Here is a 24,927-nt window from a genome sequence, read left to right as displayed (position 1 = left end):
GCTATTGAACTTGGTTGTGAGGATTACTTGGATGAGTCATATAAATGTTTTTTTTTTTCCGTTATAATAAAATACAAGCAATGTCTAAACCGGTCCAACCTATTTTCATAAGAACAACAGTACAATTTCAAGATATAAAGACATCGAGAAAAGTAGAAAAGTTGAGGAGCACATATTTTCTTTGTAGTACACTTTCATGTTTTGTTTATATCCCGTTGTCTTTATTATATTTCCCTTGTTTTGTATTGTTCTTATTATATTTCCAAGTTCCAAGCAATATCAGCATCCACATCACTTAAGGAAGTCTTTTTAATCTTTATTTTCTGGTTCTCTCAAGCAGACTTCTAGTTCAAAACACGAAAACACTATTATAGTTGTATTATTATCTTGCTAAACTAACTATTCCCCATCAATTGGATGAATTTGGTACGGGAAAGGGAAATGGGGCAAAATATAGATCTCTTCGAGATGATCTAACCTCCAAAGCTTAAAGATGTTTTTACTTTAGAGCATCTCCAATTGATATGTTTTTTTTGACAAGTGGACAAAAAAACGCGTGCACTCCAACCAAACGCTATAGCTGACACAAATATGAACAGCAAGAGAGAGAAATGTGTCAAAAATGATGCTATCAAACTCAGGCGTCAATTCAATTTTGTGATTATAGAAAATTCGAAGATTTTTGGTGTGGAGCTCCTCTTCAGTTTTAAAGAGCCAAACAATGCTCGTCATGCTCTTGTAGAAAAAAAAAAACACCACATGGCATCTACAAATAATTATAAGGACAGAGTCCCTCACCAAATATAGCAGATAGTATAGAATCCTGGAAACAGCAATTAGACATCACACCAATCGATAGCCTATTGGATTTGGAAATACAAGGAGGACGTATTGACCCAACAACTCATTACGCAAAGCCATAATAATTCTTACATGCAAAAAGGGTTAGTTTCCTAAATTAAGAAAAAATTAGTCATTTTTGGATAATGATTTTTATTTTGAGTAATTCCCCCCTAAAACCCAAAGCATTTTAGGGGAAACCCAAATCTAGATCTACCACCTTCCCACCCCACCCCAATGCCATGCCACCAGAGCTCATGGTGGGCGGAGCAATAACTGCTGATGATGTTCATCATCCTGAGTTATGTGTTTCTGTTTTTGTTCATATAGGTTTTCGAAAATAATTATTTATTCTCATTGCTTTAATTCCTCTTCTGGTTGCATTCTCTGGTTGGCAACCAAACCCTCTGGTAATCCTATGGTTTTATTTTTTGGTTTTTTCCTTTACCAACCATTTGGTTCGTGTATATGTGTGTGTGTGTGCGCCCATCATGTTCTTTGCATGTACATATACTTGTTAATATTCATTGCCAATGGGAGCATTAATAAGCCTAATTAGGATTATTGTGTATATTTGTGTGTGATTTTGAAATGAATTTTTGTTCAATTTTGTTAGTGTTTTCTTCAGTTCGGTCGGAATTGTTGCTTTGGGTTTAGAGATTATATATATATTCTCTTGAAAGGGAATGGCAGCAGGCAGTCCGCAAAGCTTAAGAAAAGCTTTGAAAACTGTTGGATTGGCAAAAGCCAATGGCGATTTCAAGGTATTAATTTTACATCATGCAGCATCATGGTTTATGATTGATAAGTTTTGAAAGGGATATTTCATATATGTACTACTGCAGGCACTGGATGTTGCCATTGCCAAGGCCACAAGTCATGATGAAGCATTGCCCAAGGAGAAACATGTCTTAAGTATGTGAAACTTCTTTCTTCCTGGGCCTGGGCAACATGCATTTTCTGTGGAGTTTATATATGGTTGTCGTTCAGTCGTATACAGTTTGATCCATGGTCTGCAAATTCCTGTTGATAGCGAAATTGATCGTTCAATTTTTCTTTATGTTCTTCTGTTGCCAGCTATACTAAAGGCAGTTTCGGCTTTAAGACCTCGTGCTGAAGCCGCTTACTGCATCCATGGTCTTGCAAGGCGTCTTAGTAAGACTCACAATTGGAAGGTATGTCCCTGATGACCTTGGTTCAATTTTCTTTTTACTAGAGCAAGCATATTATACAAATACTAGAGCAAGAAATGGAAAAAAAGAAAGAAGAAAACAAAGGCCATGCAATTTTCTTTATTCAATACCAACTTTTTAACTCCTCGTTCTCTATTGCTGATAAGATTGTTTTATTACTTATATTCCTGCTTCAAACTCCATATGGTTCTTGTTTATGATGATCTCCCTCTGAAAAGGACATCCCCTTATTTGTTAGTATATGAATACAAACAATCTCAGCTTCCAGTGTATGCCTAGGTAGCACTGAAAACCGTGATTATTGTGCACCGTGCTTTGAGGGAAGTTGATGACACATTTTGTGACGCTGTAGTCAAATATAGCTGGAGTAGAGGTCATTTGCTGAATTTATCTCATGTTTGGGATGGATCAAGTTCAAGTGGTATGATTCCGTCTGTAATCTTTTCTTTCAAATGAGGGTTTTTAGTAGCGGTAACTGACTATGGAGGTATATTTGGCATGAAGCATTGGATTTTTCTGCTTGGGTGCGGACGTATGCATCATACCTTGAAGAGCGTCTGGAGTGTTTCCGCGTATTGAAGTATGATGTCCAGAAAGATCACTCGGTATGAAGTTTGAATTGGAACTTTATGTGTAAGCAATGTAATTTTTAGGGTAAACCAACTATTGTTTAGCATGCGCTTTCTGCATTGGTTTTAACATGTTAACTTATGACAACTCAAAAAGAAAAGGAATGTAGCCCTTCTGTTCTGGCGTAAGGACTCATAAACCCTGGCCATGTTATATTGGTTTCATGTTGTTTCTATTCTCTTTTCATATTATGGTCAGTTTTGTTATGCTGTTTGGAATAAAGGGTCTGATATATTTGATACATTTTCCCCAGAGAACTAAGGAACTTGATACCCCAGACTTACTAAGGCAATTACCTGCCTTGCAACAGCTTCTCTCTCGCCTTCTTGATTGTCAGGTGTGAACCCATGTTTTTCCAGTAATCATGCTTTATCCTCTTTGAAATTTATGTGCCATCGTCATCTTCTTTTCCTGTGTTTCAACCTTTATTTTTTTCTTTCTTGTCAGGCTATATTGATTGATTGAAGTTGTATTTCTTGTAATCTTATTGGTTGTGGTTGTGTCGTTTTGGTTTTGTTCTGTTGAAAATTGATGGGAATCTTTTCCAGCAATTTTATGCATCTCACCCTTATATTTAATAAAAGTATATGTTTCTTCTGTGGAATCATGTATACATATAAAGATCTAAGAATTCCTTATAATTACTGAAAAACTGAAGGTGTCCTATTTTGCAGCCAAAGGAGGGAACTGTATGTAATTGCTTGATTCAGTTTGCCCTGTCAATGGTAAGAATGATCAAAACCTCTAAGAATTAAAATAAAAAGGACAAAAGAAAAAATAAACTAGCTTAATCTAGTACCATTTCCAACTAACCTCCTTACGGTGTTCCTCCATCAGGTTGCAGGTGAAAGTGCCAAGTTGTATGCTGCAATTACTGATGGCAATGTCAATTTATTAGACAAGGTGGGTTGTGCTTTTTCTCTGTGCAACATGATGGGCGGTTCCTAGCTTCCAAGAAACATCAATGTATCACTCACTTTATTTTCTGGCAGTTCTTTGAGATGCAGCACGATGATGCAGTTAGAGCACTCGAAATTTATAAGAAGTCGAGAAGCCAGGTATATGTCATCTATGATACATTGCTTATGTTGTCATAATATTGGTTCCTTGAAAGATCTTGTATCAAATTTATATTCAACATTGGAAACTTTATGTTACTGCAGGAAGAGAGGTTATGTGAGTTCTTTGAGATCTGCAGGAGCTTTAACTTTGGACGGGCGCTGAAATTCATCAAAATTCAACAGGTTGGAGCTTTTAATGTGTCCATGTAGTTCTGTACTTGTTAGTGCCCTTCAATTGGGTTGTCAGTATGGGTAACATTTATAACTGCAGCCCCCTGCATCATTCTTGACTACCATGGAAGATTATGCGAATGATGCTCCCAGCAGTTCAACGCTTCAACATATGCAAGTATGATGCTTCAACTTTTTGCTTTGGGGCTATCTTGTAATGCACATCCCCATAATTTGGCAAACTTGATGCAAAGGAAGCTAATTTCCTTGTCAAGAAAATCAAATTGTTTTGCATGCTTCTTCTCTTGGCAAGCATATACCACTATAAGTTTATAACAGAATAGTTCTGTTGAAATTTGTCTCACACACACACAGAGGCATGCTTGCACAAGTACTTCTATAACTTCTAACTGCATTGAATTTTCACAATCAAACTTTCTTTCTTTTAAAACTTCTCAATTATTGAACTATGCCGCATCAATTATCATTCAAAGTGGATTATGAAAACAATTTGGGATCTTGATTTCCTTCATTAATCCTGAAGCTAATTAACAGCCATAACTTGTTTATCAGATCAATGAGGAGGAAGATGCTGCTCTCCAGGGAATTCATCTGGTAGAAGGTGATTTGTTAATAGACCATAAACAAGATGATAATGTAGAAGAAAAATCAAATGCCAATGGGACAGCCCCTGATCAGAGAGAGGCTGCTGGCACATCACAAGTGATTGATCTTCTGGTAAATGCTTATATGAGCTACTTTGTTTGGCACAAAATAGACGTTTTTTTATTTCCTTCTACTCATCTGATCTTGTCATTCCATTAGAGCTTTGATGAATTGCCCCCAGTAACATCAGAGTCAAATGAGCAAAATTCTCTCGCACTTGCAATTGTTCAATCTGGTAACTCGTTTTCCTTTCGTTTAAATTGATATATAGTAACATGAAGTGTCTTGGTGATATATTGTTCATTTCCTTCTACATCTTATCACATAAAACCCATCAGATTCCAAACCAGATGGTCTCAATTCAATAAGCTCGGAGTCTAGTTGGGAGCTTGCACTTTTTACAGCTCCAAGTTCTAATGCAGATGCAGTTTCAGCACCAAGTTCTAATGTAGCTTCAGCTGAAGAGACTAAGGTGGTAAGTCTTCTGTTGTCACGTCCTGGCACTTCTACCTAAGGGATGCCCCCTTGCTTATTTACATTCGAATTAGGCCAATTCAGTATGAATACGATCCCACTCCGATTATAAATAAATTCAGATTTGGATTAGGCCAATCCAATAACTCCAAGTTATAACATGTTGTGAGGAAGAATTACTCAGAAGTTTAGGGAAACATGTATTTGGTCACTTTTAATTCTGTTCTCAAATATATGCAGGCTGTTGGACTGGACAGATTGACACTGGATAGTCTATATGATGGTGCAATGGCAAGTACACCAAATCAGAATGGCTTCTACCACAGACAGGCACCCTCTAATCCTTTTGATGATGCCCCAATTAGTCCTTACCAATTAGTCCCACTTCCCCCAAACAACATGCAAATGGCTATGATGCCCCAACAACATGTACAAGGCCAAGTCCCATTTTATGGTCTCTATAGCAATGCAATTCCAACAGCCCCAACTAACTCACAAATGCCTTTCGTGACCCAACAAGAAGCTTTCATGATGCAGCAGCAACAGTTGGCCAACGTCAGTAATATTCCATCAAATTCTTCTGGCAATCCCTTTGCTATTGAGCAGAGTTATTCGCAACTGCCTCCAAACTCTTTCAATGGCTTCATTTAGTGGAGGATCACAGGAAATTGTGTGGTAATTAAACATTTCTACCCCAAAGGTTTGAGACATTTGCAGTGGAAGAAGCAGCACTCAGTGTCATGAACGATTTTGATGTTAGAAGACCAATTCTCCATTGAGTTTACTGGACAGTTGATCGGTACATAACCATCTTCTTCTAATGAGAAGATGGTTTGCATGAGTTTGTGGAAATACAATTAGTTGAGACCAAAACAAAAGAAAGTTGAACCAATTGGTCTCTCATCTGATGCCTCTCATGAAGTTTATTGTGGGTGAGATTGGCTGGAAATCAATCACCTGGCTAATGAAATGCAACCCAAGACCCTTTCCCCCTAAACCCCTTTTCTTTTTCTTCTTTCATCTTCTTCTTTCTTTTGGTCCTAAGAGAAGGGGAACTCGTTAAACTTCAAAAACAATAAAATAAAAAATACAACCATACCTTGTAAGTTTCATTTTTCTCACCCAAACTGTCAACAAAGAACTCCAAAAACTCATAAACCATCTTTCTAATTTTAGACCATCTCACTCTAAAAAGACCTACCATCAGGGATACAAAACACATGAATAAAATACAGAAATAATTAAGTCTCACAAAAATACAACAGAAAATCCTGGCTCGTTGAAGTTTGCTTGAGCCGGAGTTACAGGAACTCATGGTGTCCATAAACCTGCTTGAGATGAAAATCACATAACACAATTGTTCCTTTAGAAGAAGTTTAACTATACAACACAGAATGATGAAAATGGACAAGGGAAAAAGAAAGGGAACCTTTCCAAAAAGTCAAAACTGCAGAACTTCATGATTTGAGACACACCCAACAACTTGATTGCCTTATCTGAAGATATGAGAATGTGCAAAATGCATTTGACCAATTCCTCCATAAAATTTGAAGCTGCCAAGAAACCTGAGTCTGTTTCAAAACCAAAAATCCCTCGCCAACTCTAGAAGGTACCCTATCAGTATGTCAACCATAATCTCATGAATTACTGTTTCCTAATATATGCATATTATCCACAAATTAGGAAACTAGTAAAGGTAACTGGTATTGGCACTCCAAAAAAGTGATCATGTACTCCTCTATTATAACAACATAAGGGGAAAATTTCACTTGGAGAAGTGCAAAATAATACTTTTAGAGTGCCAATAACAACTCCTTAAGTAAATAATCATTTAGGGAAAAGGGAACTGACGCACTTCAACTCTGTTTGTACCCATTGCCTAAGAGTTCCTCAAGTTGAGTAAAAACAACCTATAAACCCACCTGCAAAATTATTCCAACATTTTATTACATGCCCCTGCAGAAGCAACCTTGAATGTAAACTGATAAGGAAAAGATAAAACAGAGGCTAAGTGTAAAGTATAATTCATTGAAATTCTGGTTAAATCTAGAGAGAAACCAGAAGAGAGGAGGAGATAGTGGTTTGAAAAGCTCACCATGCATCCAATGCAATGAAATCAATTTTCCACAACCAGACATACAACTGCAGGCACATAGCTTCAACTGCCTCCCGCCACCAGCATCATTCTCATGGAACTAATCAAAAACAACTTTTGGTCAATGCCGGAGGCAAAAAGTTTTAGTTTTTTTGGAGATGTGTTTTAGAAACAAAACTGTTACCTTGAGTTGAGATGAGTGACTGACTTGAGTTGTATAAACTTCACACCACCACTGCACACTACTTCGAAATATTTAGCATTTGGGATACTTTGTAAGCTAACTGAATTTGATTCCATCCAGGTTGACAAGTCGGGTCTCTGTTAATGAGCATCCTCAAGCTTGAACTACAGATTTAAACATAAATATGTTAGAAACTTCCACATAATTTGGTACCATCGAACCTTGAATTTTCATTCAAGTTATTGAACAAGAATACTTAGACCTAAGGCCTAATTTAAAGTACGCATGTGCATGCATGTGTATGAATATAAAGAATACTTCAAAACTCAGAATTTATTTGTTTTAACCCAAATAATATTATAACTCGTAGCTTTATTTCAACTGGTTGACTGATTAACTAAAATGAGCAAGGAAGAGAACAAACCTAATGAGAAATGAAAACAAACAGCCAAAGCATTCTTAATAAATATTTACATGATTCTTGATTCTAAAAGGTACTCAATCTGATGCCTCTGATGGAAACAAATCTTAGCAGGTTATCATATGGTTTAAATAATCAGATATCTTATTATTGCAATGTGCAAAATATTCACACACACAAAAACACTATTTCGTGGTTGGGAATCGAATTCCTATTATGAACATTAACTATAGCTTAGGAAATAAGAAAGAAATACATGCATCATAACAGGTACTTAAGTTAAATGAAAAGTAAGAGATACATCAGGAGTAGTTGATTTAAGATCCAAAGAAAAAATCGTACCTGTGATATTTGGAATATGTGAAATCTTGGGCCATTCTGCACCGCTCTCCTTGTTGCATCTCTCTTGTAAAAGGGGACAACCACTAATGTATATCTCTTTTAACTTGGTGAGACATTGTACAGCTTCAACTGTAGGTAGATACATCAGATTCACGCACCAAATTATACGTAGATACTCAAGAGATGCTAGGTTTCTCAGCCACTCTGGAAGAGCCTCCATTCCGTCAAAGGATAGTATTTCCAAACATGTTAGAGAAGTAAAGTGTTGAGCTTGTTCAGGCAGAGACTTGAGCTTAGGCCAACCCCACAAGCTCAATCTTTCAAGTTGTGATACCTGAAAAGTAGGAAATGAATGGAGCATCATCGAAAACCGACCAATTTCCAACTCCTTCAAGCTGGTGAGGCAGTGTGGGGATGCTAATCCACGGGGTAGACTTTTCAATCCAGCACAAAATGATATCTTCAACTCACGGAGGTGTGCGAGGTTGTCTAAGCTCGGAATAGTTTGTAGACTAGGACACCGGCTTATTGTCAATTCCTCAAGAGAGACAAGAATTTTTAGCCCATCTGGTAAATGCGTCAAGCGTTCACAACCATAGATACGCAGTGAATGAAGCGAGGTACAGGACTCTAGGCCAATCAGTGGACTTGTCCCATGAAAGCCCTCAATTTCCAGTTGACGAAGGGATGCAAAGCCATTTAAAGTTGGAACTGACTTTAGAATCCTGCAATACTTTACAGACAACTTCAGGAGAGACGTAAGAGCATGTGTGACTGGAATGAACTCCAGTCTAGGGCAGTTGTCTACAATCAACTCCTTAAGAGAGAGTGTGTGCAGCCCATCAGGCAAACTCCTAATATTATGACACTTAGAAACACACAGAGACTCAAGAGATGCGCAACAACCAAATACATGGGGAGCAATACAACTTAAATTCCCACAATCTCTTATCTCCAAATTTGCAAGGTTCTGGTTGTTTTTTAACATCACTTCTGGCAGAGAAGCAAGCCCCCTCACATTCTCTATTGTGAGAGAAGTAAGAGTTGTAAGCTTCTTGCTTATATTTTCAATTGGTTTGCTGCTATCCATAGAATCTATCTCTAGCTTTTGGAGAGATGGAAAATGACTGGGAACGCTTCTCAATTGATCACATTTCCTCAGGAACAGCTCCTCAAGGCAAGGAAACACCACTACTTCTGTTAGCGATGTTGCAGCTTCCATCCACTCAATTAGGTTCTTGGCATTATCAATAGTTAATGTTTTCATTGCAGGAAACAAACTAGTCATCATCCATGATGGAAACTTATCGCCCATAAAGTTGCGAATCTCTAAAAACTCCAATTTCGGGTGTGGTTGAAGGCCTTTTAGCACATCCTCATCGTTGTTGATGCTCAGCCTCTCTCCCTGCCATTCAAAGCTTAATTTCCATATGTTTGTCTTCTCAACTAATTTTGCTTTCTTTGCTTCTTCTCCATCTGTCACATGCTCTAGATTATAAAGAGATAATTTGCCTTTCAAATGCCTTAAGCCAGCCAACTCCTCTATTCCACGACCCATCTCCTTACCCACAATGAAAAAGGATAATGATTGGAGATTAGTTAGACGCCCCATCCTGACTGGAAATTTTTCACAGTCCCACTTAAAATAAATGTGCCTCAAACTTATCAAATTTTGCACTTCCTTTGGAAACTCTTCAAAGTTGAGACAATCCATCCTTAATGTCTGCAGATTATAAAGCTTGCCAACAGATTTGGGGAGCGATTTGATCTTTGTTTTGGAAACATCCAGATACCTCAAGTGCTTCATCTTTCCAATTGAAATTGGCAACTCATCAATATCAGCCTCATATAATTTTAAGACTCGTAAACCTTTAAAGCTCAGTAAGGCATTACCAAGAACTTCATCTTTCACAAAAACTGAGTGTAATTCATGACCACCTTTTTTTGCAAGTAGCACTGAGGTAGGAATTTCTGCCATATGTCGAGTCTGGTTGAAGTCTTTACTCATTGATTCTGATATATGCTTTGCAAGATCATGGAAAAGATGGTGCATCTTGCATTCAGTGATATTATCATGATCATCCTTGGTAACATCTTGAAAAAATGAGTTCTTGGATAGAATTCTAAAATACTTATCACCTATGTCCTCCATCTCTAGATTACCTTCGCTGGTAAAAGGGTGCAGCAACCCCTGAGCCATCCAAAGTTGGATCAAGTCATCCTTTTGAATTTTGAAATCTTTGCTAAACATTGAGCAATATGCAAAACATTGTTTCAAAGATGATGATTTTAATTGATCAAAACTCAACTTCAAAACTGATAATATTCTTTCTCCTCCTTCTGGTAAATCCCATATGTTACATTCTTGAATTGAGCACCATCCATCTCTCTTTTTAGAACGCATCATATTGCCCAAAACCTGTTCAAACAATAGTTTCAATCTTTATTAAACGACAATATGTTACAAACTGAAAGTAAAATAGAAAAAAAAAAAAAAAAAAAAAAGAGGAAATAAGAGCTTTATTAATTAATGAGTAACAAATTAATAAACATACCTTTGTCACTAATGGTACACCTACACATTTTTTAGCAATCCCCCTTGCAATCCTCCCTTCATCATTAGTTAAAGGAGCACTCCCATCTGGAAATGCTTTATCCTTTAATATGAGCCAACATTCTTCATTTGATAGTTTTCTCAAATCATGCCTAGGAAGTGTTTGCACAATTGATGCAACACTAACACTTCTGGTAGTGACAAGGATGTTGCTTCCTTTAGTATCTTGAACATTTGATAAACAACTTATCAAATTATCCCATTTTTGAGGATCATCATTCCAAACATCATCAAGCACGAGAAGATATCTTTTTCCTTTCAAATGTTCTTGGAGGTTTTCACATATTGTTGCCTTACCTCTTATCCCAGCCTTCTCTGGTTTAAGCTTTTCTAAAATTCCGCTTAAAATTGTGTTGACTTTAAAACGAGTAGATACACATATCCATATTTTTTCATGGAAGTGTCTTCCTATTTCATATTCATGATATATCAATTTAGCCAACGTTGTCTTTCCTAAGCCTGCCATTCCCACAATCGCCATAACGGAAAGATAATTCTCCTGATTATTGCTTGAGTTAATCAAGGTTTTAACTATCTCTGACACAACCTCAGCCCTTCCAACGATGTACTTCTCATCTCGATCGAAGCTGGAGGTGGTTTCCCTGTCAGCTCCTATGCTACCATCTTATTCAAACTCTCCAAAGATGTGTTGATTTTCTTAATTTTATGCGCCATTTTAAGACGAAAGGCAATCGGATTGGAGTACGAAAAGAAGTCGAGTACCTTTTTCTTCCTTTGGTTTTGCAGCTCAACCCTACGCCGCAGAACTTCATATTCGTGTTCATCTAACACATGATCAGCATCATGAGCTATGTCTTGAAGCTTCTTCACCCACATTTCCACAGCCTCGCTCCTAACGTGTGACTGTTCGGCGTCTCGTAGCATAGCTTGAGTCATTGCCAATGATTCACGCAGGGCTGCTAGCTCTCGTTTGGATCCTCGTACAAGACCGAATTCTTGACCGGCAAGCAAAGCCAGTTTCTTCAGTATTTCCTGGGCACCAAAGGTAAGAAACTCCGTAGCCATCTTTCTTTTCTTGCTTTCTTCCAGTACTGCTCAAGACAAGACAAAGAACAGATCAATGCTTCTTTTTTTTTGGTTCGATATACATATATGGCTGACTACTGATAATAATTTAGGAGTGGACCCAAGTCGTCGGTTTTGACTATATGGTCACTGAAATATACATTGCATGTGGATTATGGATAGGTTGTGGATAGATTCTGGATACTCTGTGGATAAAGTGAAAGTGAAAGTGAAAGGATATGAGAAAGTGACTTTAGAAATCTCCACTTGGGAATGGTAAAAACTTACACACTAGTCTTCTTCACTACAAAGAATTTACAATCTACAATAACTCGCTTTCAGAATATATCTGATATCATCACCGGCTTCTTTCGCACCGCGGCAATGCAATGAAGCTGTACACTTGGTTGCATCCTTTGTATCTTGAGCAGAGGGTACTCACCAATAGGATGAGGTTGGTACCGATTGATTTTTTGATACTCTAGCTAAAGATGTAAACCTTACTATTCGTTTTCAATAAAATTTATCATCGGTTGACCCCAAAAAAAAAAAACTAGCTAGTTGTTGAGGCCCAAAAAAGTCACGAGAAGCTCAAAGACATTTAAAGCCCAATATAACATATAATGTTGGTCATGCGTTAATTCAAACTGTATTTTGAGAATTAATTCATTAAATAAATAATAGTGGTCATGCCATGCGAAGCCAATAATACATTTTTCATGTGTCAATCACCTATCAAGCTCACATGAGCCCAAGTCATGTGGTTTACGGGGCTTGCATGAGGGATTGTGGTATTGAAGGTTACGGAGGTCCACAAGGCCTACAGAAGCTCTTGGATAATGGAGATTTTGGGCTAGCTACTTGGGAGCACCAAGGTCCAAGCCCATTACTTAGAGTTATCCAATGTGGGTGAGCAAATGAGATATTTTTCAAGCACTTCTTTTTACCCATAGGAAATAGTCATTTTTCAAATTCCTAGCTATACCCGTTGGAAACAAGCCTTTTCCAGCACTCCCTATTACCCACTGGAAACAAGCCATTTCCAGCGCTTCCTTTTACCCATAGGAAATAATCAGTTTATGGTACCTAACTTCACCTGCTGGAAAATAGCATACCCCAGTGCTCCCTTTTAACCATTGAAAATAGGCTGGTTCCAGCACCCCCCTTTACCTATTGGAAATAAAAAAAAACCCTCACCCTCTATAAATTGGGAGGCATTTGCTAGGCAAAATCAACCTCTTTTGGTTGCTGCAAGCCTCTCAGCAACCATGAGAACTCACCTTCCTTCCTTCCTTCGGCTGCTGCAAGCATCCCAGCAGCCATTGACCAACATCTCTTGGTTGCTCAAGCACCCCAGCAACCATCAAACCACTTTCCTTCCTCTCTTCGGCTGTTGCAAGCATTCCAGCGGCTATCCCAGTCATTCCTTAACCATTACAACCATGTTTCCTACTTTCTCACTCTTGAAATCCTCCATCTTTCTTATAAAGCCTCACCAAGCATAACTCCAAGCTTTTTCTTCCTCCTCATACCCTTCCAAGCTGTAAACACCATAACCTTCAAGCCTCAAGCTTTTCCTTCCACCCTCCCACCTCTAGAACTCATAAATCTCTCTAGAATCATAGTCACAAACACCACAGCCTTCAAAGTCTTAAGCTTTTCTTTCCTCAGTCATGCTCTTTGAAACCCCATTTATTTGACTGCTATAAACATCCCAATAACCATCACAGCCAAACAATCAAACCACCATAGCCATAACTTCAAACAATAAGTTTTCAACACCCAAACTCAAGCATATCAAACACCAAGCCAAGCACAAGCATTCTCATTTGCTAAACTTGTGGGTCTTTAGCTCTCACACTCCAAGCTCTCATGCCAAGGTCATACAATCTCAGTTCAACATTAGCAGTCATTTTCAACTCTTTGTCAAGCTGCCGGAAACGTCCGTACAAAACAAGCAGCCGCTGGAAAAATAACAAAGTACTCCCCTAGGACTTGCTTCTCCCTCAGGATACTTTGGGCCTAGTCCTCGTTAACTCAGAAAAAGGGGCAACGAAGTCTTGATTCACCACTCTATGGCGGTCCAAGAATCAACAAGCCTGGACGAGCCTTCCAACGGAAAAAGACCCCAACACTAGTATAAGAGGTACACGTTAGAATCTTGGTTAGGGTTTAGGGCTTTTGAGTTTTGATTGGAATTTGGGCTTTTGAGTTTTGATTGCTTGGATATACAATTCTCCCATCCATGTATAACATTATTTGTAAATGAAGTTTCTGTTAATCCACTTTGGTTGTCAATTAATTGTAATATTTTAGTTTTGGCAAACTTAAAAGTCAGCTTTGCTTTTGGGGTATGGAATCAAAAATCTAGTGCTATATTTCATTCATATATCTTTGAGTAATTGTTTGGTATTTTTAATGGATTTGAGATATATGTGTGTAAGGAAGTGCTTCTTGTTACATATTTGTAATTACTGAAAAACTGAAGGTTTGTGCCATTTTATAGCCAGAGTTTCGTGCAATTTTCGTATAATAAGAGCATACTTAATATAGAAAAATTCCATATATATTGTAATCTAAAGAACCCATAAACATACTGCAATCAAGAAACTGACAGTGAAAAAAAGCACATTTATACCACAAGTTCAAAATGATTATTGTGACAAAATACTTCAAAATATTGTTGTTTCAATCGTAAAAATGTCTTGATATGGTTCAATAGTACAACATTATTGATAGAAGCTTACGGTACCTACCCGGAAAATGTACCTTTGCCTTCTCCTATCTCATAACAAATATACAAAAAGTGTTCAATATCAAAATGTTTAAATAGATCTTTACCACACAAAAAATGTGTAATTAGATGCATTCATTAATCTTGTGGTGTTTCTCAATGCTTCCATCTCTCTTGTGCTCCATGATAATGAAGACTACAGTGGTGTTTTCTTACATCAACCTCCCTCTCCATCTCGCTTTTGATGAACTTCCCACATTCTTTTCCCATCCTCACTAAAGACATAAGGCTTAGATATGAGAAATGGAAAATAGCAAACAATCCAAACAGTCCAAATAATAAACATATAAACATCCATATGCAAATAAGGACATGCTCCTACTCTGTCTTCTTATAAATTTTGCTCAATACTGATCTTATAGCACATATTTTCAAAAGAATAAATGCTGATGATAAGGTAATGATCTTATCTAATGCTTATCACTTATACTAAAGTTTTGCTGGGCTAACTGGAAGTTGAAACATATGTTGCGAGGGTATGATATTCAGAACAAATGAGCAAAGTGATAATGCAGCATATATATGTTGAAATTAACTATCAATATTCCCAATTCCCAGCAACCTATATTATGCTCTATCATCGAAACTAGTACACAAGAGCCCGGGAATTCTCAAAGTCAAATAAGCAGAACACATCGAAACCAAAAGACAAATAAGCAGAAATCTAAAAATCAAGAAAGACCCATGAATTGATGAAGAGCATACTTAAACAGAATGTCATACAACCAGGTTTTGCAAATCTACAACTAATAAAATAAAGCCTAATTAGAAGTTTAACAACCAAGATATTTGAAAAAGAAAAACCATCCACAATTAAATAAGGCTTCCAACTTGTACAGTTTTCTATGTAGATATTTTAAAACTAACTTCAACACATGTTTCTCAATTTCTTTCAACAATTTGTTTTTAACAACTAGTACCTAATTTCTTTTTACCATGTTTCTCAATTTCTGTTTCCTTTTTATTTCTTATGGGTCAAATTTGTCAGGTCTGCATATTTACAAAGAATTCCTAAACTAATGCACAAGATTACGAAGATAAGATTGCAAAGAATCATCCTAACCCAAAACATTATACCCAAAAACCTAAATGATGCAAGAGTTCAAAATGTGAAGAGGGAAAAGTTTTACACAGAAGCCCTAACTTTAAAAAAGAAAGAAAAAAGTATGTGGAAAAACATGACATTTGAGTTTGAGAGTATGGAGCAGTTTCAACCAAAGAGACAGGGGAAGATACCTGTAGCTGAGAGAGTGGAGAGCAGCTTTAGAGAGCCCAAGCAAGTGATTTGGAGGATGAGACAACTTTTCTCTTCCTCTAGAAGTCAGGAAGCTTCCAATACCCATGTAACAAATAAGGACAATATGGGTAGAGTGTGGAGATGAAGATGGGGAGATCTGAGGTTTTTATTCCGATTGTTAAAAAAGAGAATAAAACATGTAATAGATAAGGACAATATGGTTAATCCAAAAGGTTAACTAAATGGTACCGCCTGCTTCTTAAGCCAGCAGTTTTTAAAAGCAGCTGATGCCTCTAAAAACCGCTGTTTCTGACCATTAATTTTTGGGGGAAAAAGTAGCATACCCGTGTTTTACACCACACAAAATTTAAAATTTTCGGATAGAATCTGTTTATTTTAAAAGCAATGTGTTACCAAACTAGGCCTAGCAATTATGCAGAAGACCCCACAAAACAAACACAAGAGAGCTCAAATGAAATGGACATTCATCAAGTAACAGTTCCATTCATATGTAGAAACCCTAATATCTTAAAATTCATCATATCAATACATACTATCCACAAATGATTTTATCAACTCTGCATTTACTTGTAATTACCAATCCTGCATACATGACAAAGTCCATACTCCTTCAGATCACCACCCTGATTTTTCCCACATTGTTGTAGAATATGACCACAACCACACTAACGTTGGAATGAAATAGAATAAGAGCCAGTGTTTGGATCTTTAACAGATTTGAAGTTGTCCACGCTCATTCCAAAACGGCCCAACAAAGAGTTACCCATATCTTTCAGCTTCCCTGCTCACATATAAAAATTTCAAATGCTTAGTCTACAACAGATTTGTTTTCCTTTTGAGAAACATTAAATTGTAGTGAAACTGAGGAAAGGACACAATTATACATTACGGAGGACAATATGCCAGCTAACAGCCAAGTCTAAAACTTAACAGTGAAGTATGCCAAAAACATGCAACATATACAGTCTCTGGCATAGCAATTTAGAAACATCATATCGACTATCACCAGAAAACACTGAATATGTGAAGAACTGTCGCAGACATGAGATAGAAGAATTATGATCTACATGCTCCTATTAGTATTAAGTTGACATCATCCACGAGTATAAAATATTTGCTCGAACGCTCCTTCAACAGCAACGTCTTTCAGAAATTATGAACAAGTTCCAGCAAAAGGTTAGTGTTCCATAAGCAAAGATCATATGACATTAAAAATTTAATCAGCAGGCTGATTTCAGGATTTGTTTTCTTTATTTCATATGTTAGTCTTGCATTATGTCACAAAGTCAGAAAAAAATAGTTACACTGGTCTTTGGGAAAGTAATTAATTGACTTCGCATAAACGCACTGCCTAGTTGCTCCCATAATACAGTCTAATTGCCCTGTCCTTTGTTCTTCGTTTATAACTAGAGGAAAGAAGTCATGTGAAGGCTATACGAGTGGTCTATCTAAGACGTGGATTAGGTTTTTTTTTTTTTGGGCATTGCTCATGGCACATACAGCTGTTGGGAACAATTTGATCAAGTGGCCACAAGAAAAAGAATATAAAACCATAAACCATGAAACTATAAACAAGATAAATGCACAACAAAATAATTTATCCAACTTACCAATCATCTATTCTACCAAAAGAAAAAGAAAAAGAAACTTACCAATCATCTCCTCTTTCATCTTTTCTCTCTTTTCTTCAGCCAGCGGCCCCAGGCGACGAATGGTCTTCTTGGCTTGGTCATTTGAGGGATCGAGTTCCAAGATTTTTTTCATATCTGCAAAGTAAAAACAAAAATTTAGCAACACATATGAGTATAGAACTACAAACCCACATACATGAGAGGACAGAAGTTGGTTCTAGTGAGCTGAAAAAGGGGCAAGAATAGTGAAGTACTGTCCAGGAAATTGAACGATGAACTGATGAAAGATATCACCTTAGACTGCAGTACAATGGTTAAAATTAAAAAGTGGTATTAAATCCAAACTCACCAGCAATAGCCTCTTCGAAATGCTCTAGTTTTTCATGTGCTTCTGCTCTTCTAAGCAGAGCTTTCATATATGAAGGATTTAGTTCTAGCGCTTTTGTGCATTCCTTGATTGCATCCTCATATTTTCCCTGTCATATTAAGATTCCAAGATTGATAATAATTTAGTATTAAGAATGCATAATCAAGAAGTTACTGGTGTGCTGGAGTTATAATGAAAAGAATGAGAAGCCTTTTAGAACCACATAACAAGACAAGCAAACAGGGGAAAAACTAAAAGTGAACAGCTTCTTACAATAAATATCAGCAGTTCTACTCAGTCTGGACATAGGAAGACATGTGATCATAAGATTTGGTAACCATTGTCATCATTTATAACATTCAATATTAGAATTTGTTGCCTCTCACAATAAATCTTAATCCTAAAAATTAATCATCCTTAGAAAGTCCCCTAATAAATCCAATTTCTTTTTATTTAGAGCAAAAAATAGCTATTTTCGCTGAAACATATCTATCATCCATTTCAAATTCAAAGATTAATAAAAGTGTCAAGTCAAATGATGAAGGAAATTGATCACATCCTTGCTCATTAGACCAATCTATGAATCACTTGAAGTCACATACTTTTACCGGAACAACTTGCATGCTCCAACAAATACTACCAAGAAAATAAGGTTGGGAAGGCAAATAGCATCCACTTTGAAATAGTAAAAGCAACATCATGTCAAGTATATCAAAATAAATTTTTCTACATATTTGGTGTCATAGCTTGTCCAATATGTGGACATCAAAAGGGCATTAGGGGCCAGAAAAATTGTAGGCCAATTAAACAAACTCTAAAAGGACAGGAAGCATGCATCAGTGCATGCAACTCTGTCTAACATGAAGTGGAACCATCAAGAATTTTCTAAAACATAGAAAAACTTGAACTTGTGCCAACAAAATATGAATGCATTAGGCATGTGTATTATTATGTCAATATCAATTTATCAACATAGAAGGTGAAAATCAAGAAAAACAATGAAAATTTTCAGGATATTTCCACAGATTTTAACCACATAACATACCAATTTTGAAAAACATATTGCACTGTTTGCGTGACATATTGAGCGTAATTCCACAGATGATGGCATGTCAGGCGCAATGTGTAAAGCAAGCCCATACTGTGATAATGCCTCTTCATATTGCCCACTGCCAAACAGTCTATTGCCTTCCATTTTCACATCATTTGCTTGTTCAAACGCTTTCTGCTTCAGATGCAACCAGAACAACTCAATCAAATTTATTTTAACAGGAACACGAGAATCGTAGCTATAAAACCAGATTACCGATCACATAGGAAACACTGCATATACAAAGAGAGAAAAAACCTAATTGGGTTTTATTGTAAGCAATTCACAGTAAGATTTCAGATTCCACAACAGCCTAATATGACAATTTACCAAAAATAATTCATTTTTTCAAAATTTGTGCAAAATTGAACTCACTGATCAGCTCTTCAAGTAACAATAAACAATTGATTCACATTTCGATTAGGAATTAGCAGAAAGATAGCATTCCGGAGAAAGTACCTGTTTCAATGCGATGTCGTCAGCCTGAGAGAGACTTTGCTGTTCCTCTTGTTGTTGGGTTTCATCGTCGTTGTCGCTACCGTTGGATCCGAGTTCTCCGTCACTGGCAGTTTCGAAGCCATCGGAGGCATTTCTGTTGGTGGAAGACGAGGGTTTCGGGGGATTCAAATCGCAATGCTTTTCTGTCTCTTCTTCTTCGATCAGCATCGCTTTGTCAGGAAATTGATTTCTTCCACGAAGAGCAACAGAAACGGGAAAAGGTGACGGATTTTGGCTGCGACGATAGCTTTTCTTCTGCAAATTTTATATACGAAAATGACTCAGATGACTTTACACTCCGTGTTTCCAGAAAGCTCCTAGTTCCACTAGCCCCTGCCAATTAGCTCTTTTTGTTTCTTTTCGTTTTTGCTCTGTTTTTTTTTAACATATAGTATCGCCGCGCGGCTATACTCTGGTAATTTTTTCCCAAAATAGTATAGCCGCGCGGCTTTACTCGGGTCTTTTATTTTTTTAAAATACTATAGCCGCGCGGCTTTACTACGGTAATTTGTTTTTATAAAAATAGTATAGCCGCTCGGCGATACTCGGGAATTTTTTTATTTTAAAAAATATTATAGCCATGCGGCTATACTTATCTTGACACGTGGGCACCTAGGAGCTTAGAGGTCCCTTTTTTCAGTAAATAGTATAGCCGCGCGGCTATACTGATTTTGACACGTGGGGATCCCTTTTTTCCTGTAAATAGTATAGCGTGGCCGTCCGGCGTCATTACGGTTTAAAAAAAAATAGTATGGCCGCTCGGCTATACTGGTTTTCGCATGACAAAAATGGAGGTAGTTAGATGAACGGTTTGAAGAATCTTTGGATATGTTCCATCAATATGCAGTGCCCTTATCGGACGTTGATGATTGTTGTGTCGGTGCATAATACCAATCCTTATGTTTAAATTACTGTTAAAACAAGGATTAAAAATGTCATAGTTAGCGGAAAGCAAAGGACTCAGAGGATCATAATCTGCTAATGATTAGAAAACCATTGCTTTCACATTTTAATTTTAAAAAAGGGAAGATAGAGATTAGAGAGGAATTGTTGACTGTGATGAGTCACAAAGGATGGGAAGGGAAGCATGAACATATGCAGATTACTGTTGGGAAGCATGAACATATGCAAATCCTATCATTCCTTATTTTATGAACATTTCCAATCCAACTGCTGAAAATTTTGTCCAAGCTCATCTAGTATGGCTGTTCTAATATCCATCTCAACACCTGCATTGCTGCCACAATCATTTAGGAGCATGTTCTTTCCTAACTGCTCAGCTCAGCATTTCAAACAGTAAGATTTGGCTAGATTAAAGAAAGTGAGGCCAGACAAAGGATCAAAGGTATTTGAAACTAATAAGAATCTGGGCTAACATGAGCAGGCATTGCAGATCAGGAGAAGGCAGAGGAAGCAAGGAGCCATCAAAACACAATCGAAATTCAAAGGAAATTGACAGAATCCAGAGTGAAATTCAATTCTAGCAGTCGGCTTTTCTTTTTAACAAATCATAATCAGATATTGAAATGCAAAACTTTGTTTCTTTCTAGACATGGCCTAAGATGGAATATCCATGCTCCATATTCAACCTGACAAGTACAAGTGATAGGTGAAACAGTTACTTTCAAATTTCACGTCAAAGATTTTGAAACAATGATGACCTTAAGCACCTGCTTGAGCATTTCTAGTTTGCTGCTGTAGCTCTTCATCGGCATTTCTCATAAACTGGTCCCAGCCGCTCCCCGGGCTAGTGTCCAAATAATCATATGGCACTGCAGTCTTCAGACCTGGCCTTACAGCACACTGACCCTCCACAATTCTGAAGTCCACACCATCATCCCCTAGTTCACTGCAATTCTGATCCAATTCCTCCCATGAAAACATGAGAGGCAGGGTAAATGCACCCCACGGGTTAAAATCCAAAACCTTAACCCGATTATCCTCTGTCACATAGACATCAAAGGTGTAGTTTTCCGATTCAAATCTCGACATCAAATTTTCCACAAAAAAATCTTCAATCAACACTCGAAGACTCTCTTTCTTTTCAAGCAGAGCAGGGTAAAAAGTAGTGACTTCACGTTGGGAAATTCCAACCAAATTCTGATTTCGTACAAAGCAACGCAACTCCATCTCTGGCTTAAGGGACTGGTACCATTTACGAAGTGCAAGGAAGAAACTCTTAGGTCTTGATGAGGTTTTGTCACAGCACGAATCGTAGGCATGACACAAGTCATGGATCAATGAATCAGATGAGCGTAGCAAGAGGGCAATCTCACTGAACGAAGAGCATTTGAGTGTCCCGGTTGTGCTGATCCAAGCAGAGTCTTTTGGTGCACTCCAGTTGAGCTTGGGGAACACAGAACCTCCAAGTGATTCAATTGATTCCTTGACCTGCAACTCAAGCTCAGGGAAAGAAGGTGGCAATGGAGGCTGCTCTGACTCGTCATCATCAGACCCTTCTGATACTTGATAGTCATCTTCCTCCTCTGCATTATGAATTCTATTGGGAAAAGCATCTTCATTTGAGATTGAAACAGGGAGAAGGAAGGGCCCCGAATCATCTAGCAGGTATTGGACAAAGGATTCTGGAAGTTCATGAATCCGAGTTTTGATAGACAAAGATTTGAATTTAGGATACCATTCCTGTATCTGGCATCGATTCACTTCTTCTTCCTTCATTTTGTTGCTCAGCGTATAATGCATCATAAATTCACAAACACTTACCTTATACTACGATTACCCAAACCAAGAAAAAGCCCTAATTCGCATTCAATCTCCCCAAAACCCTAATTACTCAAAATTGAAGCGATTATCATTACCAAATCAGCTTAAAAGCAATTCAATTTTGAACCTCTGATAATCAAGAAAACTCACGGATGTGTATATGTATGTTTTGTACCGTCTCTTCGGGTTTTACTTCTTTCTCCAAGTTAGTGCCCTTCAAATTCTTGACAAAAACCTTTTTCTTCTTTGTTCGTCTTACCCGATTCTCGGGCGAGTATCCGATCTCCGGTTGGCCCCGGTCACGCTTTTCAGATAGAGAAAGAGAGCACGAAGTCACTGTGATAACGGACGAAAAGCAGGAGCCTTTGCTCTCGTTTATATAGTAGTTACAGGATGTAGGCAGGCGGCATGCAGTAGTTACCACCAAAAATCGTTTTATGCCACTTGTACAAATTGTGTTATATAAGGAAAAGATTTGGGCAAGAGTTGTTTTTAGTGAATAAGATTATGTCTTCTTCATCTATTTTAGTGAATTAATTTTCCATTAAACTGATTTTTTTAGAAACCTCGAGGAATACTTTATTGATAATCAAAATCAAAATCAAAATGGGGGAACATAAAGCCGAACCCTGATTATAAACATTACTACATAGTAATTCCTAAATAAGATCTGGTGGTTCCTCAAACCACTCCACCCTTTTACAATTTGATAAAGAAAAACGAGCTAATTTATTCGTCACGTTATTAACTTGTCCATTAAAATGTTAAACAATGTCATAAAAATGCATCATATTTGTCATTTGAAACCTTATTTTGGGGTTATTTGATTAAGAATTTTTAAGGTGGGACATGCGTATTAAAGGAATCCTCACATGTAAGTAAACACATGAAAAGTCAGGAATGTAAGGGGGCGTTTGTTATCCTATTCAAATAGGGAACTCAAAAACTTTGATTTTTCTTAAAAACAAGGAGTTCTTAAATCTATTTCTAAGATTCAAAAACTTGTTTGGTATGCAACTTGAAAATTGTTTTCAAATCTTAAAAATTTGAGAACTTGTGGGTTGTTAGAAAAAAAACTGAAAAAACAGATATTTTTTGTTTTTAATAATTGGGGTGTTTTTTTAGTTGTTCTTGAGTTTGAGTTTTTAAAAATAGGGCTACCAAACAGGTTTTCTTTGATTTGGACTCAAATTCTATTTTTGAGTTTTAAAAGTTGAATTCAAGTTGAATACCAAACAGCCCCTAAATCATTCCCTCTTCTTATTTCCATTACTTGTAAGTAAACGTACCATCAAATAAGAGAAAATCAAGAAGTTGAGTCTCAAATCAGTAAGAAGTCTTCATCAACAAAATTCCTAAAATTAGGAGGACATACAAGGAAAACAGAAGTTACTTATGGCCAATTAATCACCAAGACCATGGGCTGATGGAAACTCTATCTATATACCTCTTCAGAAAAAAGAGAAAGGGACATTGAACACAACACCAGAATTCTACTTATTATTCTACACTTTTCAATTCCTAGGCTAGATTTTACTTTTTCAACCACTTAGTGTAACAAGGTCTTCAATTTCTTAATGTAAGTTTATTTTCACAAACTTTAAATTACATTTATTGTTTTAAGATATGGTTAGAGGTGATAAGATAACCTATGTGGTGGAATATGGACAACCCCCTATAAATAGAGGTGTTGGGAGGCCTCCCTAATCATCCTAAGAAACCAGATAATAGAGCAAACTTGTGCTCCCCTTACCACCTAAGAACCCATCCATTTCTCTCTCAAAGGTGACCACCAATCCCTTGGGGCTTGTTAACATGGAAAATCATGGGGGCAACTTTTATAGATTCGTGGTAGAAATTTTGTGTTTCGTTCAAAAAGTATTTGAGGCTCGTAAGTGCAAGTAAGTTGTCGATTGCTTCTGCTCGGTAATCTCTATACACTACTAAGTTTGCAAGCATTTTCTAACACTTTCTAACTTTGGGTAATTAAACTATTTCAAGGCTCATTCTATTTCAACGTAATTAATTAACTTTTTAATTAATTTTTTCCTTAACCTATTAATCTAATTAATTGGCTTAATCGTTGATTTTGTCATCTTCCATTATTATTCAAATTACGAACTTATGGTCTATTGGGTTCTAATTAGCAAGGCCGTGGGCGATCTCGAATTCTTTCTTTATCGATTGTGAATTAAAACTCCCTTTTAATTACAGCTTTAATGAGGACCTAGTTACGAAATGTCCTTAGGGCTTCCACAAACCATGAGTGATGTCTAGCAACATGTCACGGCTACCCAAGCTAATATATTATATATTAGGAGAATCCATTTAGTTGGAATTACAAAGCAATTCAATCCTTTTTTATTTTCCAATGTTCTTGATCTCGTTAATAAGATATGAAATTCATCTCAAATCCCTAACGTGATCGCTCTTGGCTATATGATTTAATATGAACACAATTAGAAGACTATTTCTTAATTGAGCTCTAACTCCGGCCGGGGATTCCCAAATCATATTTAAAAACATTCTCTCCCTTTTATTAGAAGTCGAGATCCTTTGTCGTACACTCACTTGCCTATATGGACTTGTCGAAGATCCCGATGTTACCTTGAGCCGAGCCCAGGGATGAGCTCAACCTTACGATACAATCAGAGACTGACTACGCATCCATAAGGAAACCATGGTGTCTCGGGTCTAAGGATTAATCTTGCGTTAATGCAACTAATGAAATCTTGTTTGACATGATAGTAAAACTTCCATACAAGATTTCTAGTTTGATCAAGTTCAGTGAACTCATTCTCTAACGAGCACCTACACACTTATCTCAGTGTCCATACACGAATGACTC

At 37.1% G+C, this 24,927-nt stretch overlaps 4 protein-coding genes across 13 annotated transcripts; 1 reads left to right on the top strand and 3 right to left on the bottom strand.

The window, feature by feature from the left end:
- The first annotated feature begins 656 nt into the window (after nt 1-656).
- LOC110760839 (putative clathrin assembly protein At5g35200) lies at nt 657-5,819 on the top strand. 4 transcript variants are annotated; one of them, XM_021963180.2, is made up of 16 exons: nt 657-944; nt 1,469-1,604; nt 1,686-1,755; nt 1,918-2,015; nt 2,313-2,454; nt 2,538-2,638; nt 2,917-3,000; nt 3,338-3,388; nt 3,501-3,566; nt 3,656-3,721; nt 3,827-3,907; nt 3,996-4,073; nt 4,469-4,633; nt 4,721-4,796; nt 4,900-5,036; nt 5,276-5,819. In XM_021963180.2, the coding sequence occupies exons 2-16, from the start codon at nt 1,527-1,529 to the stop codon at nt 5,684-5,686; spliced, it is 1,704 nt and encodes a 567-aa protein (XP_021818872.2). In that variant the 5' UTR covers nt 657-944; nt 1,469-1,526; the 3' UTR covers nt 5,687-5,819. The 4 variants fall into 4 exon arrangements, with proteins under 4 accessions (XP_021818872.2, XP_021818871.2, XP_021818870.2 ...); XM_021963179.2 differs by having other exon boundaries at nt 1,457-1,604; XM_021963178.2 differs by having other exon boundaries at nt 657-1,250.
- Nucleotides 5,820-6,114: 295 nt separating this feature from the next.
- Nucleotides 6,115-11,786, bottom strand: LOC110760838 (putative disease resistance protein RGA3). 4 transcript variants are annotated; one of them, XM_021963173.2, is made up of 7 exons: nt 10,633-11,786; nt 8,078-10,496; nt 7,315-7,478; nt 7,131-7,230; nt 6,891-6,957; nt 6,465-6,649; nt 6,115-6,363 (listed from the first exon to the last, which is right to left on the bottom strand). In XM_021963173.2, the coding sequence occupies exons 1-3, from the start codon at nt 11,170-11,172 to the stop codon at nt 7,468-7,470; spliced, it is 2,970 nt and encodes a 989-aa protein (XP_021818865.2). In that variant the 5' UTR covers nt 11,173-11,786; the 3' UTR covers nt 6,115-6,363; nt 6,465-6,649; nt 6,891-6,957; nt 7,131-7,230; nt 7,315-7,467. The 4 variants fall into 4 exon arrangements, with proteins under 4 accessions (XP_021818865.2, XP_021818866.2, XP_021818867.2 ...); XM_021963174.2 differs by having other exon boundaries at nt 6,465-6,637; XM_021963175.2 differs by having other exon boundaries at nt 6,465-6,600.
- A 2,599-nt stretch (nt 11,787-14,385) lies between these two features.
- TPR1 (Tetratricopeptide repeat (TPR)-like superfamily protein) lies at nt 14,386-19,700 on the bottom strand. Of its 4 annotated transcripts, XR_002527303.2 has the most exons (7): nt 19,317-19,700; nt 18,813-18,995; nt 17,750-17,876; nt 17,422-17,535; nt 16,347-16,550; nt 15,748-15,905; nt 14,386-14,726 (listed from the first exon to the last, which is right to left on the bottom strand). XR_002527303.2 is itself a non-coding variant. In XM_021963189.2 (5 exons), exons 1-5 carry the CDS (start codon nt 19,521-19,523, stop codon nt 16,435-16,437), a joined length of 747 nt encoding a protein of 248 aa, XP_021818881.2. In that variant the 5' UTR covers nt 19,524-19,700; the 3' UTR covers nt 16,213-16,434. The 4 variants fall into 4 exon arrangements, 2 of the variants coding, with proteins under 2 accessions (XP_021818881.2, XP_021818882.2); XR_002527304.2 differs by lacking the exon at nt 15,748-15,905; XM_021963189.2 differs by lacking the exons at nt 14,386-14,726; nt 15,748-15,905 and having other exon boundaries at nt 16,213-16,550.
- Nucleotides 19,701-20,796: 1,096 nt separating this feature from the next.
- LOC110760829 (uncharacterized) lies at nt 20,797-22,516 on the bottom strand. The gene has a single exon (XM_088253428.1). The coding sequence runs from the start codon at nt 22,059-22,061 to the stop codon at nt 21,018-21,020; it is 1,044 nt and encodes a 347-aa protein (XP_088109554.1). The 5' UTR covers nt 22,062-22,516; the 3' UTR covers nt 20,797-21,017.
- Between the last annotated feature and the right edge of the window lie 2,411 nt (nt 22,517-24,927).

This window comes from Prunus avium, chromosome 1, assembly GCF_965620075.1.
Source record: "Prunus avium chromosome 1, drPruAviu1.hap1.1, whole genome shotgun sequence".
Classification (NCBI taxonomy): domain Eukaryota; kingdom Viridiplantae; phylum Streptophyta; class Magnoliopsida; order Rosales; family Rosaceae; genus Prunus; species Prunus avium.
This window is presented reverse-complemented; position numbering and strand designations above follow the sequence as displayed.